At 52.0% G+C, this 26,121-nt stretch overlaps 1 protein-coding gene and 1 long non-coding RNA gene across 6 annotated transcripts in view; one reads left to right on the top strand and one right to left on the bottom strand.

Moving 5' to 3' along the window:
- Window positions 1-25,153, top strand: part of LOC118968475 (uncharacterized) — an 84,590-nt gene extending 59,437 nt beyond the window's left edge. For both annotated transcript variants that reach the window (XR_005056169.2, XR_012129684.1), the window contains one exon: window positions 25,032-25,153. This is a non-coding gene — a long non-coding RNA (uncharacterized lncRNA). The remainder of the gene's footprint in view (window positions 1-25,031) is intronic.
- The window catches only part of MFAP3L (microfibril associated protein 3 like), a 35,733-nt gene continuing 18,286 nt past the window's right edge, over window positions 8,675-26,121 (bottom strand). For all 4 annotated transcript variants that reach the window (XM_073232819.1, XM_073232818.1, XM_036998886.2 and 1 more), the window contains 2 exons: window positions 25,138-25,560; window positions 8,675-14,230 (listed from right to left, as the gene is read on the bottom strand). In XM_073232819.1, the coding sequence (XP_073088920.1) occupies window positions 13,302-14,230; window positions 25,138-25,432 (1,224 nt within the window). In that variant the 5' untranslated portion in view covers window positions 25,433-25,560 and the 3' untranslated portion in view covers window positions 8,675-13,301. The remainder of the gene's footprint in view (window positions 14,231-25,137; window positions 25,561-26,121) is intronic.

The raw sequence follows: 26,121 nt of genomic DNA, 5'->3' as shown, positions 1-26,121 counted from the left end.
CGAAGAGATACAGGCAGCCAGCCCCACGTTCACTGCAGCATTACTTACAATGGCCAAGACCTGGAAGCAGCCTATGTGTCCAGTGGTGGATGAATGGATTTGGAAATGTGAGAAATGGGGTATTATTCATCCATAGTGAAGAAGGAAATCCTGCTCCTCGGGACAACATGGATGGGCTTGCGGACGTTATGGCGAGTAAGGTGAGTCACACAGAGGAAGACAAACACTGTGTGATTTCGCTTACATATGGAACCTAAAAAGCAAACTGACAGAATCCGAGAACGGAGTGGGGTTTCCAGAGGTGGGGGGTGAGGGTAGAGGGTGGGGAAATGGGGGAAGATGGATGCAATGTACAAACCCTTAGTTACCAGACAAATAAGCCTTGGGGGCGTGAGGAGCAGCGTGGTGACCGGGTACTAGTACTTTGTTATGTATTTGCAAGTTGTGAGGAAAGGAGATCTTGAAAGTTCTCATCACAAGAAAAAATTTTTTAACTGTATGAAGGGATGGGTGTTGACAAGCTTATTGTGGTAATCAATTTCATGTATCCAATCGTTATGTTGTACACCTTAAACTAATGAGCTATTTATATCAGTTGTATCTCACTGAAATGGGGGGAAGGACTCAGAGAAAGACGGTGCAATGCTTCAAAACCCCCAGGCATCCAGAGGGGTCACCATACAGGGAGAAGCGTCATCTACTGAACACCCTCTGCCATTGTTGTTAAATACTGTTTCTCCCCGTTAAGACCTTATAGGCTGACGGGTTTCGGTGGTTCACTTGTTTATCCAAAATTGTACATTGCATCCATCTTCCCCCATTTCCCCACCCTCTACCCTCACCCCCCACCTCTGGAAACCCCACTCCGTTCTCGGATTCTGTCAGTTTGCTTTTTAGGTTCCATATGTAAGCGAAATCACACAGTGTTTGTCTTCCTCATGTCTTGTCCATGTAATCATAAAGCAGTCTGGGGTAAATGAGCACAAATCCAATCAAATACCAAACCCGCTGCCTGTTTCTTTCACTTGTTTATCCAAAATTTACTTGCTGTGAGCTGATATGAAGGCTGAAACGGAGGAAGCCTAGTCGCTCAAGGTCCGTCTCTCATCATCACAGGTTCACAGCTGCAAAGGGCAGAGAGGTCAGCAGACAGGTGCAATATGCTAACGACAGCTCCGGAGATACTCAGAACAGGGGGGCCCCGACTCACACTAGGAAAGAGGGGAGATGCCCAGAGAGGCGGTCTGGGATGAGCAGCAGTAGCTGGGATTTGTAGGGGGAGGTCGGAACGGGAGGTAAAGAGAAAGGGGAGCAAAGCTACTCCCCTGAGCAGAGACACGCAGGAGGAGGAAGCAGCCGGGATCCGGGCTGTGGAGATGTGGGATGGCAGGTGTGAGGGAGAGAGGCCGGCTGGGCCTGGCTAGTGAGTGAGGCTAGTGAGACCCATGGGCCTGGGGAGGGCAGGAGATGGGCCGGCAGCAGGTCCGCACGGGCCTTGGAGGCCAGGCAAGGAGGGCTTCAGGTGGAGGGCAACAGGGTCAGGGTAGCTCGACCGGCAGACCTTTCTGGGAGCAAGCTGGAGGACGTACCCGAAAGGGACGAGATTGTAGACAAGGACATAAGAGGAGACGAGGGACTGGACGCGGGCTGGTCATAAAGGAGATAACGTGGTGGGGTGAGCTCAGCCGTCGGGAGACTGCGTGCAGCCAGCCCTGAGGTGAGGGCCCGCCTTCCAGGGCCGAGGAGGTCCGCCGCGATCCCCAGGGCCGGGGAGGTCCGCCGCGATCCCCAGGGCCGGGGAGGTCCGCCGCGATCCCCAGGGCCGGGGAGGTCCGCCGCGATCCCCAGGGCCGGGGAGGTCCGCCGCGATCCCCAGGGCCGGGGAGGTCCACCGCGATCCAAGCCTAGGGTCATTCGCACACGTCACATTTCACGGAATATCTGGGGGATAAGCCTTCAGGTGAGATTGCTTTGCACCAACCAGTGTTGTTGGAGGCCAGGAGCTAAGGCAAATTCTGGAAAATTTAACTAAAGAAAGAGTTCCTTAGGGAATTTCTGAGAATGGCAGAATACGCAGGCTGTAGGGACTGCACAGCCCAGAACAACCTCATGGCACATAGTTTAATAGACACCCAGAGAGATTTTATAACATGGCTGCAGAGTCTGACATCCTTCCTACAGAGGGGTGGAGTCTGTGCCCCTTCCCCTTGAGTCCGGCAGGCTTGTGGCTGCTCTGAAAAGTAGAACATAGCAGAAGTGGCTCGACGGGACATGGAAGGCTGGGGCGTTTGCTTGCGGAGCCCTGAGCCAGCACAGGCCAAGGGCAGCTTCCTCACGGTTTTGTGAAGAGCCCATCAGGAGAGGGCCACACAGGACCACAGAGAGAGAGGAATGCTCAGTGGGTCCGTGGCTGTTGAGTCACACCAGCTGAACTCCCAACCTTTGAGTGAAGAAGCCTCCAGATGATGCTGGGCCTGACATTAGAGCCACGCAGCTGTCCCTTCACAGGGCCAGGTCCGAGCTGCGTCCGACAGAGCGGCTACGGTGTGTTCTGTCACCTTGCTGGCTGGGACAAGTGTCCAGTCACTTGGACCCAGACGCTTTGGCCAGAATGTGTCACAACTTTCGCATCGCCCCGGGTCAGCGCATGCACACACCCGTCACACCGACATGCTCGGAGTGCTGCGTGCATGGACGCCAGGAGCTCAGCTGTGGGTGCAGTAGTTACCTTGCCCACACCTGAGGTGCGCATCAGCCGGCCTTGGTCAGGTGAGCAAAGACTCGGAGGTGCGACAAATGGAAATGAGAATCGGATCCATGGAGAAATATGCCTCCGTGACTCTGAGACGGACGCGTCTAAGCAGACCTGAGACAGGCTGATCTGAGGGGCTGCTTGCACGAGGTGGGTGTAAGTGGGACCTCGTGGGAGACGGGCCAGAGTCCTCCAGGCCGCAGCACTTGTGTTCCCATTCGCAGCCTCATCACAATGGTCATTAGCCACTTGGGACTGAAATCGATGATGATTAGTCATTCACAATAGGAATCAACGATTCTACTTCTCTGAGAGCATTTGTTCACTGTTCCCATGGCTGCCTCCTCATCTCTCAAGAGGACGTTTGGACCCTTCAGACCCCGAAGCTCTTCCCTTGGCCTGTTCATGGAGGACAGCTCGTTTGCAGCCCCGTCGGTCTGGCAGCGCGAGGGGTTCGCGCTCACATCCCCCCAAAAGGCAGCCCCAGCTCTCTGGGGATGGACTCCCTCCTGAGCGGTGACTGTGGCTGGAGAGGACAAGAACTTCATTCCGATCTGTCCTAGTTTCTATGGCTACAAAAGTCCTCTGAAAGTGGGACAGAGAATAAGGGCAGCTTGTTCTCAATTTCTGAATTCATGGATGTAAATTGTTAGAAAAAAATCTGCCCTCCGAATCCACTCTCAAGCTGCTCATTCTCTCACCCACCTCCCCAGCCCCCTCCTGCCCCCACCCACTGGGATCAGAGCAGATGCCTGGGTCAACCCCAGCCCCCCTCTCAGCCCCACTGCTCTCCTTTCTAGTAGAACCCTGATTTTGCTCAGCCCTCTTAGCCCCTGTTAACAGCTGTGGATTTCAGGGCAGAGTGGCCCTGGGGTCAGGGGACCTGATATGACTGACACAGGCCAGCGACCGATTGAGCAATGGGCCCTTGGCTCAGTCCTGGGAAACGAGGTGTGAGAGAAAGGCTGTCGGTGTACTGTGGGGAAAGAGTTCCCGTCCTTAAAACAGGACAAACAAGGATAAGGAGGAATAGCCCTTTGGCATTTTCTATTTCCAAATGACAAGCGGGAGCACACATCTCTGCTGTGGCCGTGGCGTCTGAGACCACGAGCGAGCCCAGGGGACGGGCCACAGAGAGATGGCCAGTTGGAGGCTGGAGATGACCTGGGGCTCAGATGCCAGGGGTCTGACGGAGCCGAGGCACTCTCCACCTCCAGAGCTCTTACGCGAGGAAAAGAATCCTAATGTTGCTTAAGTCATTCTGAGTTTCATCCTCGACCTGGCAGTGCACAGCATCCTAACCAGGGCACCTCACGTCCAGTTCTGCGCCTGTTACATCTTTATAATCCCCACTCTGTGCTGGTTTGGGGAATTTTGAACAATAATATGACTTTCTAGTAATTAAGTCTGATGAGTAAGTTATCAAATATGATGTGTCTCTATTTCCAACAGAAGATGGACTATTGATTCTATTTTCAAATGCTAGAAAATTCAGTTATTTGTATTTTATTTTCTGTATACAAAATGCTACTGAATATTCTTACATCATGGCAGGCTCTTAAAGTCTTGCTCTGTGAGGCAGTCCAAGGACGAGGAGATATTTAATAATTCCAAATATACTGAGAGAAAACCTTTCTGCCAAATATGTGTTTAGCTGCATCAATCCTACGCAGCTAAAAAGAACTTTTAAAGATCACAGTATTAATAACTATAATCTTTCCAAATGTTCTGTTTTCTTTAGATCTCCCTCTACTCTTTTGATGGCACCACAGTTCTTAGTCGCCCAACTCCAAGTCTGCAGTGTATCTCTGGCCCCTCTTACTAGCTTTCTGCAGAAACAACCTGTTGCCAAGCCCCAGTGATGCCATCTTAGAAATCTCTTACATTCCTTCCGTTTGCTCTGTTCTGGCGCCACTAACCTAGTTCAGACACTCATCAAAAGCCTCCTGAACTGTCATGCAGAGCCTCCCGCTTTCTGTGCCTCCATCTTTCCGAGGCTGAGCTCTGTCACTCACTCTCTTTCCCCCCATGAGTCCCTGCTGCCCCGGATCAAGCCCGCACCCTGCACACTGGTGTCGCAGGTCTGAAATGCCAGCTGTGTCTGAGCTCTCCAGACCCCCTCTGGCCTCTCCGCGCCACAGTCGGTGTTCTGACCCGAGAGAAGGTCCTTGGTTGCCCTCTGTTGACTTGACCCCTCACCCCACATCGACTCTTATTTTTACCTGTTCAAATCCTAACTCCCCATCACCGATGATTGCAATGGTGTTTTTCTTCACAAGTTCTCCTGATGTCCCCAACCTTTTATGCTATTTCTCCCTTGGATTTGACTAGGAGTCCATCCACTGATGAAGGCATTTATTACTCTTTAAGCATCTACTGGAGCTATTTCCTACATATCTTACGCACTCTCTTAAAAGGGGAAGTTCTTGAGGATGGGAACCAGGTCTTGTTCATTTCTGTGTTCTTGGAGCTTAGCATTTCCTTGATTGTAAGTTGAATTTCTAGAGTGACTCCTTCTGAATCCTGTTCTGGGTGTCTGAGGTTTATCATCATCTGATTAATTCAAATGTAATAAAATTTTGAAAGAAATGGCAGTGGTTTGGTTCAACTGGTCAGCAACTGACCACGTGAAGGAGAATTCCTTAATGAATTCAGATCATATTGACTAAAAAACAGGAAATAATCTTCCCATTTGGAGATACTCTTAAGCTGAAAGAGAGCTGGAGTGACATACATACTTTGGAATTATTCTCCAAATTAAGTACTTTTTGATTTTTCATTTGCAGGTTATTTGAGCTTTACACAAGAAAGGTTGTCTTGCTTTACTGAGAAACACCATTTTTCAATGAGTCATGAGTCCAGTGCATCAATATGAAGGCTGGCAGATACTTTTGTAGAAACAAATGCCTGTTTCTTCCCTGGGCAGGCCTGTCTAGTCACCAAGGGCGGCAGGTGGCTCGCTCGTAGGTCAGGTGTCACGACGAGCAGCGCAATTACGTGGGTCCAGTTCACACCAGGGAGATCCCACTGGGCCTCGGGGTCTCTGGTCAGCTGAACACTAAGGCAGCCGACACCCGGGTGTGGGGACGTCCTGGGGAATGTCTAGGGTTACTCTCTGCATCCCTCGCCCTTCATTTCCTCCTCTCATTTAGCTTCAATTTACAAATGTAAGACAGCAGCAGACGTGCAGGTTAGTACATCAGGGAAACTGTGCAGTAAATACGCCCTATTCATTTCCACGAGTTTATGGCTTGTGGGGTAAGAAGGCAGTGTGACTAAACACACAGTGGGATTTGTTCTGAGTCTGTCGGTTTTAGGGCAGAGTACAAAGTAGACACTTGGTAATTGGCAAAATCAAAGATTTTATTTGTGCAATATTCTCATAAAATTAAAACAATGGTTCCTTTATCGGGTGTTGATAAAGAGGTCAAGGGGAGAGCAGAGAAATACAGCAAGTAGCCAGAAGTGACTTACAAAGGGAGCCCAAAAGGACGGCCGCCCCACAGGTGAATGACCCCGAAGGGCCGGCCTCTCGAGGCTCTGCAGGTACCGCAAAGGTGGGTCTGCAGTGTGGGCCCCCTGGCATCAGGTGAGAACGGCCCCGGGCCACGCTGCCAGACGCGGGTCGGTGAAAGCACAGGCCCCAGACCCCCAAGGGTCGTGTTGCGGGGAGTAGGCTGTGTCTGAGCTCCCCGTGCGGGGGGCCTGACGGGGCTGCGGATGGACCCCGGCAGCAGTTCGTGTGGACGGGGCTCCGAATGAGCCCCCACTACTGCCTCTGGAACTCACCGAGCCTCAGGGTGGGCGGTGGTGCTGGGCCAAGGACGGGCCGGGCACGTTTCCGTCTGGCAGCGTCGGGGTGGGCGTGAGGGGCGTGCAGATGTGCCCGCTGTGCCATCAGTCCATCGTGGACCAGTTTGTGTCGTGTTGTGTCGCGATGCGGTTCTGCCACCAGAGACCCGCCCTCGGGCTCTCCGTCCCAGCCCACAGCACCGTCGGGGCCGCCCCGTCTGCCTCGCCCCCCCTGGGACGGCAGTGGGGAGCCGGGCGAGTGGGCATCCTGTGGGCGCGGGGCGGGCGTGTAAGTGGGTCACCCGGAGGGAAGCAGTGCAGGCCCGGACCCCCGAGTCCGGAGACCAGCCCGCCCACCGCCCCGGGGACCGCGGGGGGTGAGGGGGTGCAGCCGAGGGACCAGGGTTGGCCACCGGCCGAGCGCGGAGGGGCGGGCCGGGGACACGGGTGGCGGGGCGGGGGAGCCCGCTCGCCAGGCCACCAGACCCGCTTGCCAGACCCAGAGCAGGGCCGGGGCGGCGAGGCGTGGGGCTGCAAGCGGGACCCCCTGGGCGGGGCAGCCTCCACCCGCAGGAGCCCCTCACCCCCCGCGGCCCCGCTGTGACAAGCAGGGCATGGGGGCCACCCGCGCGTAGTCGGCCGCGCTCGGTGTGTGCACGGCCCCCGCCTTCTCGACCTGGAAATGAGCCCCTCACTTCAGGGGTCCCACGTGCTGCCCCTGCGCGGGGCCTGGGCGCCGCCTGGGGCCCCGGGAGCCGGTCATGCAGGAGGAGCCCGGATAGCTCAGGGGGGGCATTGAAGCTTGTGGGCAGCCGGCGGCTTTGGCTGGAGCCGCCCGGCCCCGGGCAGCCCCTGGCTTCCCCCGCCCGCCTCCCCCAGAGGCAAAGGAAACCAGAAAGCCAGGCTGTCCTGGACAGCGTCGCTGGGCGTTGGTGGCCCCCCCGTGTCTGCTCTGCGGGAAGGATGCGTGTCCCCTGACTGTGCAGTGCTTGCGGGGAGCACCGGCCGCCACGACACACACGGGCTCTCAAGGGCGCAATTGCTCTTGAATTCACCGCCGATTTCTAATTGTAGGAGATTGTCTCACCAGGACAGCGCTGCAGTGGACACGAGACTTTTAAGCAGTCCTTTAAAATATTAAAGTGTGAAAGAGGAGACAATGGGAAGAAATGTAAAGCTCTGTTTGATTTGGTAAAAAAGAAATCTATGCAGAAACACAGTCCTGAGAATAGGGGAGTCTGGGCATGTACAGTGTTAGGTCCAAAGAGATTCTTTCAGATGTACTTGTCACCCCTCACTGGGCCTATGAATGAAGACATTTTATCCAGTTCCAAGAAATCCTAATCAGCTAGAAGATGTATTTGTTTTCATTTAATTAACATTTCCTAAAACCAGTAATCCCTGTTTCCAGAGGAATCACGGTGGTGACATGGGTGTGACCCCTGCCGCACTGAGCTCACAGTCCAGTGGCTGAAGAGCCTGCTTTGGATTTGGGAAAGTGTGTTCTCTGGGTCATCTATCAGCACAAACTGCTGGTGCAACAGGGAGGAAGACGGTGTCGTTGTTCCAGATGTAAGGCCTTACCCGGCTTTATCCAAATACTCTGATACAAAAAAATGACAGGAAATGTTACATCCCACTGTTCTGTAAGACTGAAATACAGAATGTCAGAGAGAATGGAGCAAAACTTAGGTAGTTCAGAGTAAAAGTGAACATCGTAGACTATGGTGTGTAGATTTTGTGCATAATCCTGAGTTTTGAGTGGAAAATACAAAACAGCGATGTGTGGGCGATCCACTACCAGGCTTTTCTCTCCTGGAATGTTCTGGGTATGCATTTCCTGGTCTTTTGGATTCTTTACAGTAGGCTTGATTTACAAATTAAAAATTATTTTTTGATATAGGTTAACATAAATTGCTATAAAGTCTGTCAGGGTGGAGTTAAGGTGTCTGAATTTGGAAAAGCTTGTGGTAGTTTCACATAAAAGGTATTTTATTTTTTCCTTTTCCCTAAAATAAGCCACAGATGCAAAAGGTAGGAATAAGAACTGACTACAGATTTCAAACCAGTGGAAAGAATAAATCAGGTCGCGACGACATCCCCCCCGGGAGGGACACAGCAGACATTCCGCACACCTGCGCAAACCCTTTATTAAAGCATCAAAATACAAGATGGACAACAATTATTCTTTTGCTACAGTAACATCAACGTAAATATTAGTGATTTGTTTCTATCTTTAAATCATTTTTAAAAAGTGAACGTTTATAGTTCACAAAATCACCAGCTTGACATTTCCATCCAGATACATTTTTTCATCTTATTTTCTGATTTTAACAAAGGAACACCCAGACCTAGAAATACATACAGCAAACCGAGCCTAAGAGCAAGCATCTTTCTCGTCCTTTCTCACCGTAAGCAGCTCTGTGGTATCTGAGAGACAGATTTAAAGGCTTTTAATCCTGGGTAAATAAAAATAATCTATGCCAGAATATTCTTAGAACTATCTGCTTTCTATTTTTACCGTCTCTAAGAGCTTCAATTGTGATTGTGGTATTCTATGTATTAGCCCCCTTAAAAATGACGTCTCTGAAAAATCTCAAAGATCATTATCACCCCTGCAGGGTGTTTTCCTAACACACACTTTGTCCTTTGGAAAACATAATAAGTAAGTCTGTTTAAAATTTCCCCCCCACCACTCATTTGCTTAATTCAAACTTGTGAAGTCACTGTAGAAATCCTAAAAATGTCATTAGGAAATTGAACTTTGTTTTCTACTGAAGGATTTTTGCATGAGTGGGTGAACGCAAAAGTGATGAATGGCTTGAAGACACCAGGCGCTCTAAACATGTACGTGAATATGCAATGAGGTTTGGTAGGCATTTAAAGAGTACCAATAACTTAGTTTAAAAAGCAATAGAACAAGGATTATAAACTTACAGGAACCGCCAAAACGGCATGTGAGGGTGGGTACAGGAGAGGAGTTGAACTGTGCTGAGCATGACATAAATTATCCGAAAGATCATGAAACACTGAGGGGAAATCCTGTGGAACCACAGGGGCCACCGTTAAGCGTTCAAACATGGATACATCACTTCAATCTGTGAATAAAAGGTGTCTGACTGCCTTCCTAACACGGCCCCTCAGTGGCCAGGATGGGTGTTTCTAAGACAAAGCTGGTCGGTGTGGGCCGCTACATTTGGAGGGTTTTTGCTCGAAACATGCGAATATTCTTTGTGCCTTCCATCTTCCTGGTGCATAGAGAGCTAGGCAGATCCTACTTCACCAATAAATAACAATCCAAGCATTAGATTTAAAACATGTTATCAGTCCACTGACTAATTACACGGCCATAGTTCAGTTCGGTCTTGTGTGCAGCTGCTTTCTTATCTGATGGTTGCCCTTCCAAGGGACGTTTAAACAACACAGACTTCTACCATCAAGAATGAAACAAACAATGATAAAGACAAGGAGAGGGGATCCCCGAATCCCTTGTGTGGGATGTCAGGCCTTCTCTCAGCCTCAGCTCTGAGCAAAGGGATGCCCGTGAGCACGTGGGACGGATCACTCTGGATGTGGTGACTTGGCAAGTAGCACCTGGGTGGGTGAGCATGTTCCGGTCATTTCAGAGCCATTTCTATACCTTATTAGCACATTTTGTTCCTAGAGATGTTAGTCAAGTATCAGTGCTTCTTTTTGCCAAGTATGATATACAAAAAGATGAGAATAGATGTGCCCTAAAGATATGAAAATATAATATATAAAACAAAACCATTATAAATTACATAGATTTTTCAGTATAAAAATTTTTTTCCATTTAGAATAAATACCATCCAAGTTTACAGATCTAAGTGAATTAAATATGCACACATATCTGAATCACTTTCAGAATTTCAAGAAAAAAAATTACTAGAGATATGACCAGATGAGTCTGAAACCAGAAAATGATTTTGAGAATGACTACACAGAAGACATGGCTTGGGATTTAGTGGGAAGCTTCTAAAACTACCCAGATGAGTCGGACGTGTGTGTGCACGTATGCACGCACACATCCAGCCACACTCCTATGAATTCCTATGACTCTGAACAGTTATCTGAAAAATCAGCTGAAAGTCACGAGGTCTTCTGCAGCTCACGATCTAGCAGGAGAGCCTTTTTCATTTCATAAAGAAGCTGTAGGACGGACAGGAAGTGTGTAGAATGTCTGGAAGGGAAGTCTCCACTGTAAGCCAGCCTCCTTTTAGGCCAGTTATTATTCAATCAAGAGATTTGGGTGTCTTCAAGAGGGGAAAAAGTTTTGAAACTTTATATAATCTCCCCAGTCTAAAGAGGCTAAACTAATTTGGAAACATTCTTCATTGTGTATTTCTTGCTTCTAAAAAAAATCTGCCCACTCACACTTTTTATCCCTATTCAATGCCTGGACAGAATGGATGCCTCGCCTGTAATTTCCACGTGGAGATATGCACACAGGTCTGGGTAGAGTGAGAACTGCACGCAGCAGGGAAACATTTACACAGTATCATTACGTGAGCTGAAGCCTCTTCTGCTGCTGCTTTGAGGTTTAATGCGTGGTAAGAATCTGTTCACCTCTATGACAAGGGGACAGATTTATATTCTGAGAGCTGCAGACAGAGTGTTCAGCACCTGCAACATAAGACCCTAGTCCAGAGACCCAGATGGGAGTCGTGGCTTCTCTTGATTGTTTGCTATTAATAGTTTCTTTATACAGCCACTCAAGACACATCCAACTAGATGCTGGTAATTCACTCAGGGCTGGTGGGGGTCTTGTCAGATCGCCATCCACATAGTCACCCGTGAGGGAGGAAACCTGTCAGGGCCACCCAGACCCGCTGCCCCGGCCACGGGCTTGGGTCCACCTGCTGTGAGCCGGGACAGCCAAAGCGCCCAGACCCACATTTCCATTTCGCTCCCAGTGTTGCCTGGCTCTCACAATGGGGCATACAAACTTCCCATAAAACCATGTCTGAGCTAGAAGGGACTAGCGACCGGGCAAGTCCAGCTTCTGGGAGAGGGGGAAGGAGCTGCCGAAGTCGCTTGCCCAGACAGTGACAGAGTTAGGTCCAGGCGGCCGCCACCGTGAGGACTCCATTCCCCTGCCGTGGCCGTGACCCTTGTATGTCGTCAAGGTGAACGTCTCCCCTGCTCCTGAGCGACGGTGAGACGGCACCACTCACTCTCACCACAATTACAGCTTAGCTGTAAGTGGTCCTAGTGATGCTGTGATTATTTGACCTGATCCTCTTTATGTGCAGAGGTAAAGCGGCATAAGGGATACTAGGCAAACACAGGGATGCAAGTGGAGACCTTTAAAGTGATTGTGAGAAAGGGCAAGGGGGGCAGGACTGGTCTGGTTCCATGCGGGAGTGTGGCCTTCTGAACGGCGCTCAGCTCTGCTGGCCTGCCGAGCCGGTGGAGGAGACAGACTGGGACCTGCCTGACGACGGACAGCTGGCCACTGGCACAGTCAGGGAAGGGGTGCGCCTTGGATGGCAAGTTTGTCCTCTTCCTCTGAAGTCATTCTGCCTCGTACATAACTGCTCTCTTGTGAGACTAAGAGATAAGCCAGCAACACAGCGTGGAATTTGACGGCGCAGCTGCCTGTGCCGTGACTCTCGCCTCTCACTCGCCCTGCAGGGACAAGGCAGCTGTGCCCTTTACAAGCAGACTAGTGACACAACTTCACACCTATTTGCTGCTCCAAATCAAGTGGCTAATCTACCTGATGGCACATGGTCCATGCAAGCCCTTCGGGGAAGCCAGTGTTCTAACCCTACAGGGATTCATCGAATGCCTGACTTTGGAAGCAATACATTTCCTAGGTAAAGAACCAGTCTTTACAGGACAATGCTACTCCAGTGTAGAACGTTTCCATGGATAGTAAGGGAACATCCACCCTTTCCAACTTCCCTCCACAGCTCAGCTGAGCTCACCGGAAGCTTTCAGAATCAGATGGGTAAACACATTGCATTGGGCTATTAAAGTGCTATTCCCGGGCAAAGCTGTTTCTCAGTTTCATGACAGCAGCTTCATTGGAAACAAAAAAGGCAATGTGTGAAAATAAGCCTGGAAAATGACAAAAAAAAAACAAAACACCACACACACACACACACACACACAGAAAGCCTAGTGACTACTTTGGACATAACAAGTGACTTGGAGGTCTCAGCCCTGTGCTGGTGACTGACACCAAAAGCCTGTGAGGTACATGTTCTCGGGGAAAATACGGACAAAGTGGCAAAGGGGCTTCAACTGAGATGAGCGCTTAGTACTAATTTAACAACTACTCCATTAGAGAGGGACAGCAGAGGAATAAAACTGAGAAAGTGCAACACACCCATGTACGCGCATTTGCTGCTAGCAGACCTGTACTTGTTAAAGGAAAGCAGTGCCGTGTGCACTGGACAGGGCCCATGGCGCAGAGCGGCTCGGCTGGCGCTCTGCCTGAAGGGCGTCCCCCACGCAGGGTGTGGCAGAGAACGGCCTCTGCAGCGCACGGCACACGGACAGACACTCTGTGCCTTATCATCGGCCCTGCGGCTGGTGTTGCTTGCATCCTTTTCTACAGGGAAATTCCAGTCCCATAAAGTGCAGGCAGGTGTGCCCCCTTCCAGATGGCATCGCTCCTGCCCGAGGGATGAGTCCCCTGGTAAGGCGTTAGCGGCGAGTGCGCACTCCATCCGCACTACAAGCGGCAGCCCCTGATTTTCTCGATATGCATAGCTTTTTGGAGTTGGCATTAGACATGGCTCTCATAGATGATGCAGGGGTTTCTGTCGGGCACCACGGCCGGCTCGGGAGCTTCCAGCTGAGTGGGCGGCACGACTCTGTCTAAAGCCCCAACCGGCATGGGCTCTTCAGGGGTCAGCTCTGTGGATGTGACCTCTGTGGAAGGCTCTGCGGTTTCTGGGGAGCCAGCTGAGGGCTCCGTCTCCTCTCCGTCTCTGACCTCAAACCGCATGCCCTCCGGCTCGGCCCCAGGGCCTCGCGGGGCCTGCGGGTGCACAGACACCTTGATGGCGATCTGCTGGGGCTGCTCGTGCAGTGACGAGGTGTCCGAGCCGGCGGTGGGTGAGTCGCCCCTCTGCAGGGAGCTGGGGATGGTGTACACCTCGTCCCCGCCCGCGGCCTCCTGGCCCTCGGGGGTGTGCCGCACGAAGTTCTGGCCCTGCTCCTCCAGCCCCACCGCCTCCATGATCTCCTCCATGATGGTCCTGCAGTTCATGATGAGCGGGGGCAGCGGCACACTGCGGGCCAGCTCCTCGATGTAGCGGGCAAACTCCATGGTCTTGAACTGGGTGACCTTGGCCAGCTCGAGGGTCTTGGCGGAGGTGATGATGGGGATCCGCTTGGCGATCTCGAATGCCTTCTGCAGCTTCTCGGCGCCCTCGGTCCGGAAGAACTCATTGATGGCCTTCTCGGTCTTCTTCAGGTGGCTGCTCATCATGCACAGGCGGGTGATGTTGAGCGCCATGACGACGGCGAAGGCTGCCAGGCAGATGACCATGTAGTAGACGCCCATGTCCCCGGAGGTGAAGACCACCCTCAGGGTCACCGAGTTGTTCACGGCGCCATAGGCGTTCCACGCCACACATGTGTATTTGCCTCGGTCCGAGAAAGACACCGTGGTGATGTTCAGGAGGCCGCTGTCGTGCATCTGCCACTTTCCTGTCAGGGGGGGGAAGAGGAGAGAGTTCAGCCAGGGCCGCAGTGTCCCCAAGGAGACCCCCAGCTTGCCCGCTACTGAGGCCGCCCACTGCTGCGACGCCCAGCTGCAGCCGAGCCCCATCCGAATGGGGCGGCATGTGCCACCTCACCCACTCCACGGCCCCGCATTATAGGAAACAGGCACTGTCTCAAGGCCACCAGTGTGGAGACAGAGCCGGAAGATGAGCTCAAACTGGAGAGGCTGTGCTCCCGATGGCCAGGCCACACAGTGTGAGTCCACACCCCGGTGGAGACCCGGGAATGAGCCTCCTGTGGCCACGGTGCTCTTGCCAGGGCAGCCCTCACAGTGGCGTCCGGCAGACCTGCCTGTGAACCTGAAGACAGGCTCGCTGGGGAGTCAAACGCTCCTCAGAACCTAAGTATTTTAGGATCAACATAAAACCTTGAGTAACTTAATTGCACTAGAATTGTTTACCCAGGTTTCTTATATTTCAGGTTGAAGTTATCCTTGTGTGACCTGTTAATTAAAACATAACTATGCCATTGTTCTTGAGAATCCACAATGAACTGTCCGTACGATTTCATGTTACATGCAAACAACGTGAAGATTCAGGGCCAGGTGTGAGTTAGTGTCAGTCTGGTTAGGCTTGCAAATGAGTCCCAGACCCACCAAGATGCGCCTCCCACGTGGAGAACGCATGTTGGCAAATGCAGTGCTTTCTCTGGTGTGGAAAGGATGTAGCAGTGCCCCCGGAGTGAGGTTCTGAACTGGGTGAGAGTCCTTGGCTGGGGTCGATCCTAAGTGCGCCTGCGTACCTGCAGGTCACAGGCCCCGGGAAACACGATAGGTTTGCTTCTGGGTCTTGGGGCAGAGCCTTTCTGAGACCCTCCCTTCCCTACAGCGTCCTGTGGAGGAAGGAGGCCCTCGTCCAGCCCCTCGGAGCTGTGTGCCTGGAGCTCAGAGGAGCCTGTCCGGGAGATGGACGACCTTAACAGGCAGCTTTCTTTGCGTGCCCGTCACTGCGCCGATCCTGCCCCCCTGGCAGTGAGCTCTAATTAAGCAACAGTGGCATGTTTTGTCTGTCTTGAGCTTGTGAGCACATCGTGACAAGGGACTGGGGCAGTGGGGTGAGCCGCGGAGGGCCTTCACTCCTGCGTGCCCGGGGTGTCTGGCAGGGCACCTCTCTGGATGCCGCCACATCACTCGCTTTCTGAAAGAACATCTGTGAAGAGTGGTTCCTGCTGTCCCCGCGTAACCCTTTCTAACAATCCAGCCAGTGTACTTCCCCAAGAGCAGGACACTGGTTGGAAGAGCTGGTGCCTGCTCGGCCTCTTGTGAATGTGTACATTTGAAATGGACAAACCCAGCCCCCGGTCTGTGAGATTTTCTCCCATTTAGGGGAGGGGGAGCAAGCCTTCCTCTCCTTCCAGTCCCTGAGTGTGAGTTTTGGTACCTCAGCTGCAGATTTGATCGGATACACAATAATAGGAGGCAAGGGAAGTCACCAATTCATTTCCCTAAAAGCTGCCTGCATCACACGAGTGGACTGCAGCGGCCACAGGGAAAAAGCCTCAAGTCAATGGAAAGCTTGTCGCACATGTGGAAGGGCTGGATTCCAGAGACTCCAGACTGTGCTTACAGTAGCGGCTCACATTTACCTTCCTTTGTTGGGGAATGTAGGACAGTAAGGTAGGAGAGGGTGAGAGGGAGGGGTTCTTTGTGGGCGGAGGGGTTAGGATCGCTTTGCTCGCCTCCTGCCCTCCACTCCCACTCCTGCCGTGGAGGAATCGCCCTTAAATACGGGGCAGGCAGGCAGAGCCAGGGTGCCGGAGAGCAGCGAACACTAAACCAAGGTGGGCGGGCATCAGACGGCGACGAAAGCAACTTCTCACTACTTAGTGATTTTACTGCTGCTGTCTTCAAAAGTTACAGAAAAATGAAAAGCAAAAATACGTATTAGTTACAACATACCAATGCCTTCCTCTACGGACTATTGGAAAATGTTTTTGAACTTGAATTTTACAGTTATTTTCAGGCATATTTTTAATCCTGTGTTGCATATATTTATCCTGGACCCAAGGGAGTCAATTCAGATACCAACTCAGACACTTCAGAAGTTTCTTGTTACACTGTCAAAAGGGGCATAGTGTGGAATCAAAGACATCCTGATCAGGTGACATCTGTGGTTCATTTTGGAGGAAGCCTGGGAGATGTTCAGCAGGTATGTGACTCAGAGGCACAGGAGCATATTCTGCTTCTCAGCCCAGGACAGCGGGTTCTTAGACTAACATCTTTCATGTCCTCTGCTCAGTAATTTATGTTCTTCTTGAAGTCTGAAGTCCAGCCATGTTTCTGCGAAGTGACTGTATATGCTTCGCTAAAAACCATGACAGACATGAATCTCTGTGTTGGATCCTAAAACAGCTGGGCCAGTGACCGTAATCTGAGCCATCACTCCCTGGTTACACCACTGAGATCACCTCTCTGCAAGTCACCTCGTTTCCAATCTGGATGGGTACCAGGACATGGTTTTAGTTTTCAGTCCTTTACTAGATTCCTCTTGAAACAAACATCATATTTATTTATGGATTATGGTAATTGATGCCAATTGAGGCTTCCTCTCAGGACGTGGTAAAATGAAAATGTGAAACATTCTGTTATCAGATCACAGAGTCCGTCCTTATAAGATAAACACACACACACATGCACAGCCTATAATGTCAGAAAAGCTAAGATTCTGGCCTTACAAGTGATGAACATGGTATCACTTAAGTGTAAGTAAGGCTGATGCACTCCTTCCTTCCCAGGAACTAAGACTCTTTCCTCTCAGCCTCAGCTTGACCTTTGATGAGTGAAAAGCATTGTGCATGGTCGCTGCCCTGGGGACTCTGAGGCCAGTACCAATCCCACGGTGGGGCCTTCCCCCCAGCGGCTCTGGGCCCAGGCCAGGAAGGCTCTCCGAATGGGGCCCGCCCGGCCAGGATCACCCCGAGAACATCTCCATGTCACCCATCACCATTTGCCTTGGTCTGTAGAAGCCTGGCCCTGAGACTCATTCTGGAAGGGTCCCAACTTGAGCCCCCCAGGGCGCACACACACGAGGTGAGCCTGCAGGGCCGCTCCCATGCGTGAGCTGCAGCCAAGCGGGAATGTTACATGTTTGATCTTCATTAACCTAAATCACTTCAGCACAAATTAAAACCTCAGACGGCAGCTGCTGAAGCTCAGTCCGTCCTACAGGCAATGGTTTGGAGGAACTAAGAGGCAGGTGTCCAACCACCACTTTCTGAACAAAACGTGAAAGAGCGTGAGTATTCCCTCCCGGGTCCTGTGCCCGCTCAGACGGCACGCCCCTGCTCCCCGCCGGCCTCGGGGCCACAGGGGGCCCGCGTGCCCACAGCAGGGCCTGGCTGCCGCCTCTCTGCTGGAGACCTGCGCTGCCCGGGATCTCGCCGCCTCTCCGGGAAACCCCAGATGGCAGAGCCACCCTTGGGAATCCAACGTGACCGGAGGGGCGTGGCGACACTCCTTCCTCTGCAAAGGGAAAGCCTAGCACGCGCTTCTTCCAGCTGTGCCGCGCGACACAGCCGCATGGCCGGCAGGGCAGGGGCCTCCCTGTATCTCGCTCACACAGCCAGCCAGTACTACCGCGTAGGCCCAGGGGCAGGTGGGCGAAAGGGGGACGCGTGTGCCGCTGCAGCCAGCCCAGGGGAGAAGCTGAGAGGGGCAGGTGGCGACGGGGCGGGAGGGATGCAGGCCAGAGGTCAGGGCTCGGTGTTCCTGCTGTGGGAGGGCGGGGCCCCTCTGGACGGGACTTGCCCCGCTGCTGAGACGCCCCCAGGCCGCCCCTCCCACACTCTCGGAGCAGTGAGGACGCTGCCCCCCCTCCCTGAGCAAGCGCCCTCCCATTACACCAGCGGAGTACCCGGGCGGCCCAGCCAGAGGCCAGCAGGCATGGGATTTTAGAAATAAGGAAGATGTCATCTCAAGTCAGTGGGAGAGAATATTGGGTAATAGACTGTTCACTGGAAAGAAAATAAAGTGAAATTCCTACTTTTTATGTGAGCCACAAAAATACATTCTAAGTACTCAGAAGATCTTAGCAAAGCAAATTCAAAGTATCAGATTAATAGGATATGAAAACAGTTTTGTAAACTTGGGATATGAAGACCTTTTTAGGCATCTCAAGAATCTCAGAAACTGGAAAGGAAAACACTGATGGACCAAATTTTTACACTGTAATAAAACGTCCCACTAAAGTTAAAAGCAAATGACAGAATGGGAGAAAATCCTAGAATATCTGATAAATGCTTAATAACTATAAAACAAAAAGAAGTCCTATAAATAAAGATGACCCAAAAGAAAAAAATGGGAAAAGGATATGGGCAGAGGAGTCAGAGGAAAGAATGCAAATAGTGCGCGTGTACAGACCAGCGATCATCACATCGTAATCACGCTTAAGTAGATTGATTTTTGGAAACTGGAAACTATTTTACCTTTCAGAGGGCCAGAAAATGGGGGAAGAACCAGCTGCATGCTGTGTGGCTGAAAGAATCCGGGAGAGCGGCTGCCACGTGCTGTGCTGGGGGAGGGGGCCCCGAGGTCTGGGCTCTGCAAGGCCAGTGTGAGCATCTGCCCAAGAAAGCGAATGTAACCATTGGCCTACGCTGGGACCTGCTAAGCTCTTCAAATCAGGCAAGCCTGAATTGGCTGGGAAAATATTAATGAATATGAGAAAGGTATTTCCTTTTCAGGAAGTGTTTCTCCCTGGGGACACAGTTCTGGAACTCCCCCTGTCCGCCAACGTCCTCTGGGAGAAGGTAACCTGGGTCCCTGGCCCGGAGGGGGCTCACGTGGGGGTGCTGCGTGCCTCGTGGGGCCACCTGCACAGGGGCGGGAAGTCGCCTAGATGGCACAATGCCATGTCAGCGGGTCAGGGTCGAGTATCCCGGCTGGGAGCCAGACAGGGCTGGCGCGTCGAACAGCTTCCTTAAACCTGTACACATCAGGGAGGTCTGTGGCCTAGTGGGTACCGCAACCTAAGGTAAAGACCACACACGGCACCAGAGCAGAACTGCACATGCGCGACCAGCTTCTGCCCAGGATCAGTGAGTGGACATGAGCTGCGTGAGTGCCCACTGGAACCGTGGGCAAGGGAGAGCGTGACCTGCCCAGACACTGTAATTACAGCTTTCTCCCAACACCATGTCTGCTGAAATCCTCAATCTGTCCAGCTGTGCCTGTGGCTCACTGAGCATTAAAAATTAACATTATAGCAAATACTAATCTCTCAGGATTTTCCTCAAACTACTTATTAGAAGACAAGGATGTTTTCCTTGGAGGTATCTTTCTGTGTATGTGTAACAGATGGCATGGTTTTGCTGGTACCCCAACAAGTGGCATGTAAAGGTTAAAACTCGGTTCACAATCCCATTTACACATTTAAGCTTATTTAGGTTTACATATGAGCTTCATACCCCCAGGCTTTTCAAGGAGGTGAGTTCAATTGGCCAAAACGAGTAGCTTATTTTTACTTAAACCAACATAAGTAAAAATGTGCATGTAGTGAGAATTCCAGTAAATATTTATGCAAAAGTAAATGAAGCACAACACTCACGAGTATCACATTGAATTGACACTTTGAATGAGAGCGAAATGCATGCACACTTTTATAAATGTAGCATGTTTATATGTAGTGTTCCAGGATGTGAAATCTAGGCCCTCAGAGAGAGGACTCCTGCCTTCTTACAAACCGTAACTGAAAACAGATTCAGTACCGCATGGCTGCACCCGTTCAGGGTGCCTGCAGCGGACGTCAGCTCCTGCGCTGCGGCAAAGACTGGGTGGTAGCAGGCATGTGCTGCAAACACCAGTCCTCCTGGGAGCCTCTTCAGAGAGTGCGGGGGGGGGGGGGGGGCCCTAACAAGCTGTTTCCCCACCACGTGCAGCCGAGGCGGCCTGGGGAAACTGGGTTTAGCTTTCAGCTCAGGAAGGTGGGGCTGGAAGGACTGTGCTCTTCAGAGCCTGCAGCTGCTCTACCTAAAGCTATAAATAATACTGTCTTTTTTTCTTGGCAAAGGAAGCATGTGACCCTCCAGCTAGTTTGATCTGGTGATCCTAATGTTTCGGAGTGCCGAGTGTGCGGCAGTCCACGAGGGTCGGCTGCAGGCAGTCCCTGGGCAAGAGCAGCCGGCACGGAGCACGTGTGCCTGACTCCCGGGCTCTGGGCTCGCAGCCGTATCTGAGACCCATCTGGAAGCGTCTCACTACGGTTACGACGAATGCATTCTGAGGTCACATCCCAAATGGAGCGCAACTCATTAAAGAAACACTACAAATGATCGTCAGTTACCAGGCTGGCTCTTAATTGGCCTCAATTTGGAAAATGAACCAAAGCAACATAAATTAAACCGCTTTTATGGGAGAACACATAATGGGCTCACCAACCGGCCTGCAGATCAACTCTGGAGTGAGTCTTAGCGGCTGAGGGGTGGTTCTGCGGCTTAGACCACTGTCCCTGTAGGGTCACCCCATGCACTGTAGGGTTTCACAGCATCCCTGGAGTCCTCCCCACTAGATGTGAGCGGCAAAATCACCCTTTCTTCCTCCCCTTGTTGTGACCAATTGTCTCCAGACTCGGCCAAATGTCCTCTCTGGGGGCTGGGCCCCGCCGAGCACCCCTGGGCCTGGCCCATGCCATGCTCCTCCTGTGCATGGTCTGCTTTGTCGTGGGCACGTATGCGGTCAGATCAGAGAGAAGCACTCTGGACACCAGTGGCCCTCTGTGCACAGGAGGAGGTGCTGGCGGGGGCGGGGGGGTGCTCTGACGGAGGAAAGGACCCCAAACAAGCTCTCATGCAGTCACACCACTCTGAAATTCCAAATAACATATCTGCTTTGGGTATTGAATGCTTTTTGAAGGGTGGGAAATTAAGATAGAGAATAAGAAAAATTACCTAGAAAATAATTTCCTTTTTTTCAAAACACACTGTATCATGAAGCGGGGATTTAAGCACGTGTAAACCACGACTGGGATGGCAGAGGGCAGTGAGTGACCAGCAACTAACAGTGGCTGCCATTTTCTGCCAGCCTGGAATGTGCCAGGTCCTACACTCTGCATTTATACACGACTCACAATCCCCTCTGGGAGTAAAAAACGATTATCCCTGCTTTACAGATAGGAAAACTGTTGTTCAGAAAAGTTAAGAAACTTAAACAGTATCATGCAATTCTCCTGAATTTCCAGTACTATATTCATAATTACAAAACTTTGTTTAAAGCCTTTGAATACCTTATGTTTATCTCAGATATTTGATGTAAAGGAGGAATTCGGTGTAATGTTTCCTTAAGTGAATGCATCGCTTCCCCCCGATCACCAGGCAAAGGATAATCCGTAATGAATGTGGGAACTGGCCCCTCAAACGCACACGAGGAGCAGGGAGGTGGCGCGCTGTGGCCCTAACACTTGGCTGGCACAGGTCCCTTGCAGTAGTTAAAAGGCATTTCTCAGTCTACTCAGAATACTTGAAAGGTGGAGAGATCACACAACAGACTGTTGTAAATTAAATGCAACATTTGTTATAACGAAGTCCACGAAGTTGGGGTAGCAGTTTGACAACTGTGAACTTTGTGCATTTCAGCTCAGTTCACTCTATGCAGGTTTATTTTCAAAGATGATTCTTAATTATTTTGGGTGACAGAATGCTGCAAAAGTATGGAAAACACACCCACGGAAAAGTCTAAAACCTAACCTTAAGGAAGAATCTCAAACTTTAAATAGCTGGGAAGCCAGACGTGTTTCCAGAGGCCTGTAGCAGCTGACTTTCTTGAAAGGCTTATTTATGACCTGATAAAGGTGCTAACATGCATCGACATGGTTTGCAGTCAGAGTGCAAAGCCACAGTGAAATGACACTGGATAATTAGTACCTGAATTAACTGGGACTTCATAATACGTTTACTGAGGTATGTATTTCTGCTCACCTCTAGCAAAGGGAAAACTGAAAACAGTACATTCATGGCCATTCGAGGTTATTCCTGTTACTGAGTTCTGAGCTATTTCTGTAACATGGTTGGTGGACCACCCCAAATATGTCCTTTGGTGAACCACCAAAAAAAAGGCCTTCCTCCAGAAACAGATGCCACGTAAGGACCTGTGGCGGGACCAGCTACCCCCCCCCCCCACGGCAGCGGACAGCCCGTTCTTTCCAGGGCCATGTGGCCGGCAGAGTCACAGTTGCCCCAGCTTGGCAGTGCCAACAAGCAGTGAGACCGCTCCTTTCCGGGCTCTCCGCCGCAAAGCAAATGGCAGTGTGCTCCCAGGATGACCCGGCCGCTGGCACATTCGTGTGTGCAGCCACACGTGTCACAGCCCACAGCCTCACGCTGTCTGCCCTGCGGGCGGCTACGGTGCCTCCTCCCCCAGGAAGGCCGCCTCACGCGCCCACTCTGGCTAGAGGCTCTTCGCCGCTGTTTGGTGTCAGAGCCCTGAGGGCTGAGCAGATGCAGGTCAGGCTCAGAGGGAGACTAGACATCAGTGCGGCCACACCCCGGCTCCATCATACCCTTCCCAGCCACCCGTACACCTGAGGGCCAGCAATACCCAACCGGCATGCTCACTGTAGATCAGAAATCATCTGCTTAACTTGGTACAGGGGCCGAATCAGTGGTAGTCGAAGTATCTACGTAACGTTCCAGTGTATTGGCATCAATTTTACAGTATATAATTACCTCTTCCATGGCGGGGGCCCCCTCCACGGCTGCCTGTGTCTGGCTTGGCCTTCAGCACAGTTTGTGTGTGCTGCCCTGTGTTACTGAGGTTCTGAAATCACCGTTACGAGGCATTCCAGATGCAGAAGCTCAGCTGGGACGTCTAGTACTCGTGCCCATTGTAAGGCCTTTTAAAGAGTCTGCAGCGCGTTTTCCTTATGAGATTTAGAAACAGCTGATTTACCAGAGGGGCTGCTGGCCACAAGCACGACGAGGGCAGAGTTCTGGTGGGGCAGCTGCCAGAGCTGGAGGTTCTCCACCAGCCGCGGGCTTGGGGCTCCAACAGATGCTCCCACAGAGCCCGGCACCCACCAAACGGGGCCAACAGCAAACGCAACCACCCAGTCCAGCCTCCCAGCACCCAGGTACAGAGGCAAGGCAGGGGTCCTTCTGCCCCAAGCGAGCCGCTAACGAGACCTTCCAGCGAGGTCGGCACAAGGCCTTCGGGCGAAGGTGCCACCTTGGAGCTCCCCTCGTGTGCGCCCTCTGTGTGTGCGGTGTCTCCGCCCGGGACCTGGGCTTCAGCGCCGTGTTCCACCCCATGCGTCGGGCACACCTTTGCTGCAGGGCCTCTGTGGCCCTGAGTCTTGTGCCCTGGCACCGCCTCCCTGGCACCCCCGTGGCCCGGCTCTGCAGAAGGACCTGAGGAGGCACAGGGACCCTGTGCGTTTCCACGGTGACTGCCCCTCACAGTTGTGATGTTACTACCTTCTGACTTGCAGCCTGGGAGGAAGGAGGTGCACGAACGGAGACGGGCCGGGGGCAGGGCTGGTACTGCCCCCCTTGCACTGTCGGGAGTGAAGGGCCTAGTCACAGCCACTGAAGAAAGCAGGGCCTCGGAACTGAGCCGTAGAGGCATCTGGACTGCACTGTCCCTCAGGTCCCTTCTCACTGGAAAGTACCACAATTTTACTTGGTAGGGAGAGTTCCTCTCTACAGGGGTAAACAGACACACACGTGCCACAAACATTATCTGAATGCGCCACCTTCACGGACAGGACAAGCTTGATCATGCCGTGTGTCCTGGAGGGGCCGGCCTGCACCCCAGGTGTCTGGACGCCCGGCAGCCTGAACCCAGCGACGCCACTATTAGGGAACGCCGCTCACTAGCTCTGAAGGAGGCACAAGGCCCTCGTCTCTATTCTGTTTAAGAGTGACCAAGATAAAAGGAGGGAAAGAGATGCTAAATGGAGGATTTCCTGGAGCAGAAGCTCTTCTGAGGACTGTTCGGGGTTGAAGGGCTGTGGCGTGGGGTGGGCACAGCAGTGAGAGGAGCTGCTCTTTGGAATGACAGCCCTTCTCTCCGGGCCCCATGGTATGTATGTGCTGAGGGCACAACAAGGATCCTTCTCTCCCGCCCCACTGCATCCCACAGTAAGTGCTCAGGGTGAACAGCAGTGCCTTCAGGGCAGCTGGTCAGGCCTGGGTTTTCAGAGGACGCATTCTCACATCTAAAACAAAATGCACTAACCCCACACCCCGGTCAGTCCTCTCCGGCTGGGTCCCCTCCTGAAGCATGCTCCGTGCTTAGGGAGGTGAGGCACACTTTTGGCCAGAAACTTGTTGGTTAAACATGAAGCATTCCCCCGCTGCCCCATGTGATTCTCGTGCCCTCCCTCCCTTTCGGCCTCGGCTGCAGCAGTCTAGAAACGCAGGCCGTGTCTCCAAGCCCACAGAAGACCACAAGCCGGTGGCTGAGGATGCGCACAGAGACTTCTGTTAACAAGTGTGGGCTTTCAATTCAGTCAATGAATTCAACTGACACTTAACGACAAACAACCGCTATATAGTTAATCCGAGACAGTCCCATGAAACAGAACAAAACTCCCTTATGAATGGAACATACACTGAGGGGAAAATCCATTTTCTTTTTGCCCATATAACATTTTGTATGCATTAGATCACACAATTCCAGGGGGCCTTTTAAAAGACGTTAATGTCTGCCATTGGTCTTCTGAGTCAGAGAGTGAATAAAGTGAATTAATTACTGCTTTGAATCCTTAAGGATGTATACTTTTCTCTCTCGCCTTAGAAAAAGAAGACAGCATGAGATCTGATCTGTAAGTGACCTGAGTAAGAGCAACCAGCGTCAGAGCGCTGGCGCCCAGGTCCCTCCGAGCCACGGCCCTCAAGCCTACCTTGCCCTCTCTCCTCATCCGCCTCTTCCTTCAGCAGCTTGCCGACGGAATTATACCACTTGAACTGGGGATCAGGGATGCCGTGAACACTGCAATTGATCAGGGCACTGTTCCCTTCCTTGACGATGATGTGGTCGGTTCTGGCGACGATTACAGGCACAGACCCCAAGGCCACGTCAGGGCCATTTAAAGTGCTGTTGGCCACACTCTTGGCAGTGGCTAGAGTGGACACTAGGAGTACAAAGGGCACAGATGGCAGAAAGCACACAGGCAGACAGCTCTTCCATCCTTCCATCTTCTTGGCTTGCTCTGGAAGGCAACAGAGACGGCTGGCCAACGGAATCTTCGGTCGGACACGCCAATCAGGGCAGGCGGTAGGACAGAGCTGTCCTGGATCCGCAGGGCTGATTCCTGATGAAGAACCTGTGAAAAGAAAACCCGTACACACAGAAATATTAGCATTTGACTTCTAAAATGGTATTTATAAAATGTTAAAAACCCAGCTAAAATGCAAACCTATGTGATTTTCAAGCACACAAATTCAGGGAGATGTTCAAGTGTTGTTGACAACCAGAGACAAGACAAAATGGGAGACAGGGACTAATATTATGTGTGGTCAATGCACCATGACTTCCTCACAGTCGGGGAGAGTGCGGCAAGTGGCAGGTCAGCCTGCGTCTGAAAACACGTAATCTGAGAGCAGCTCCCAAAGGCGAGTCACGGTGGGTGCCCACTTTGAACACGTGGCCCGGGCCAGAAAAAAAGGGCAGAAGACGCCGCTGCTCCATCAGGTCTAACGTGAGGAGGCGCTCTGGGCTAGAGACAGCGTGTCCTGAACCCGCACCCAGTCCCCTCTGAGGCCCCAGGCGTGCAGAGGCAGGGGCAGAGGCCTCCTCCGGGCCGGAGTTCCAGGGAGCCGGCTTCCTCCCCCCTCATTCCCACACCCACCCCCTCCCATCCTGGAGGTCACTAAGGCACAGAAAA

Source organism: Manis javanica, chromosome 3 (genome assembly GCF_040802235.1).
Source record: "Manis javanica isolate MJ-LG chromosome 3, MJ_LKY, whole genome shotgun sequence".
In the NCBI taxonomy this organism is placed as follows: Eukaryota; Metazoa; Chordata; class Mammalia; order Pholidota; family Manidae; genus Manis; species Manis javanica.
Note: the sequence above shows the minus strand (reverse complement) of the source record. Positions and strands in the feature narration are given on the sequence as shown.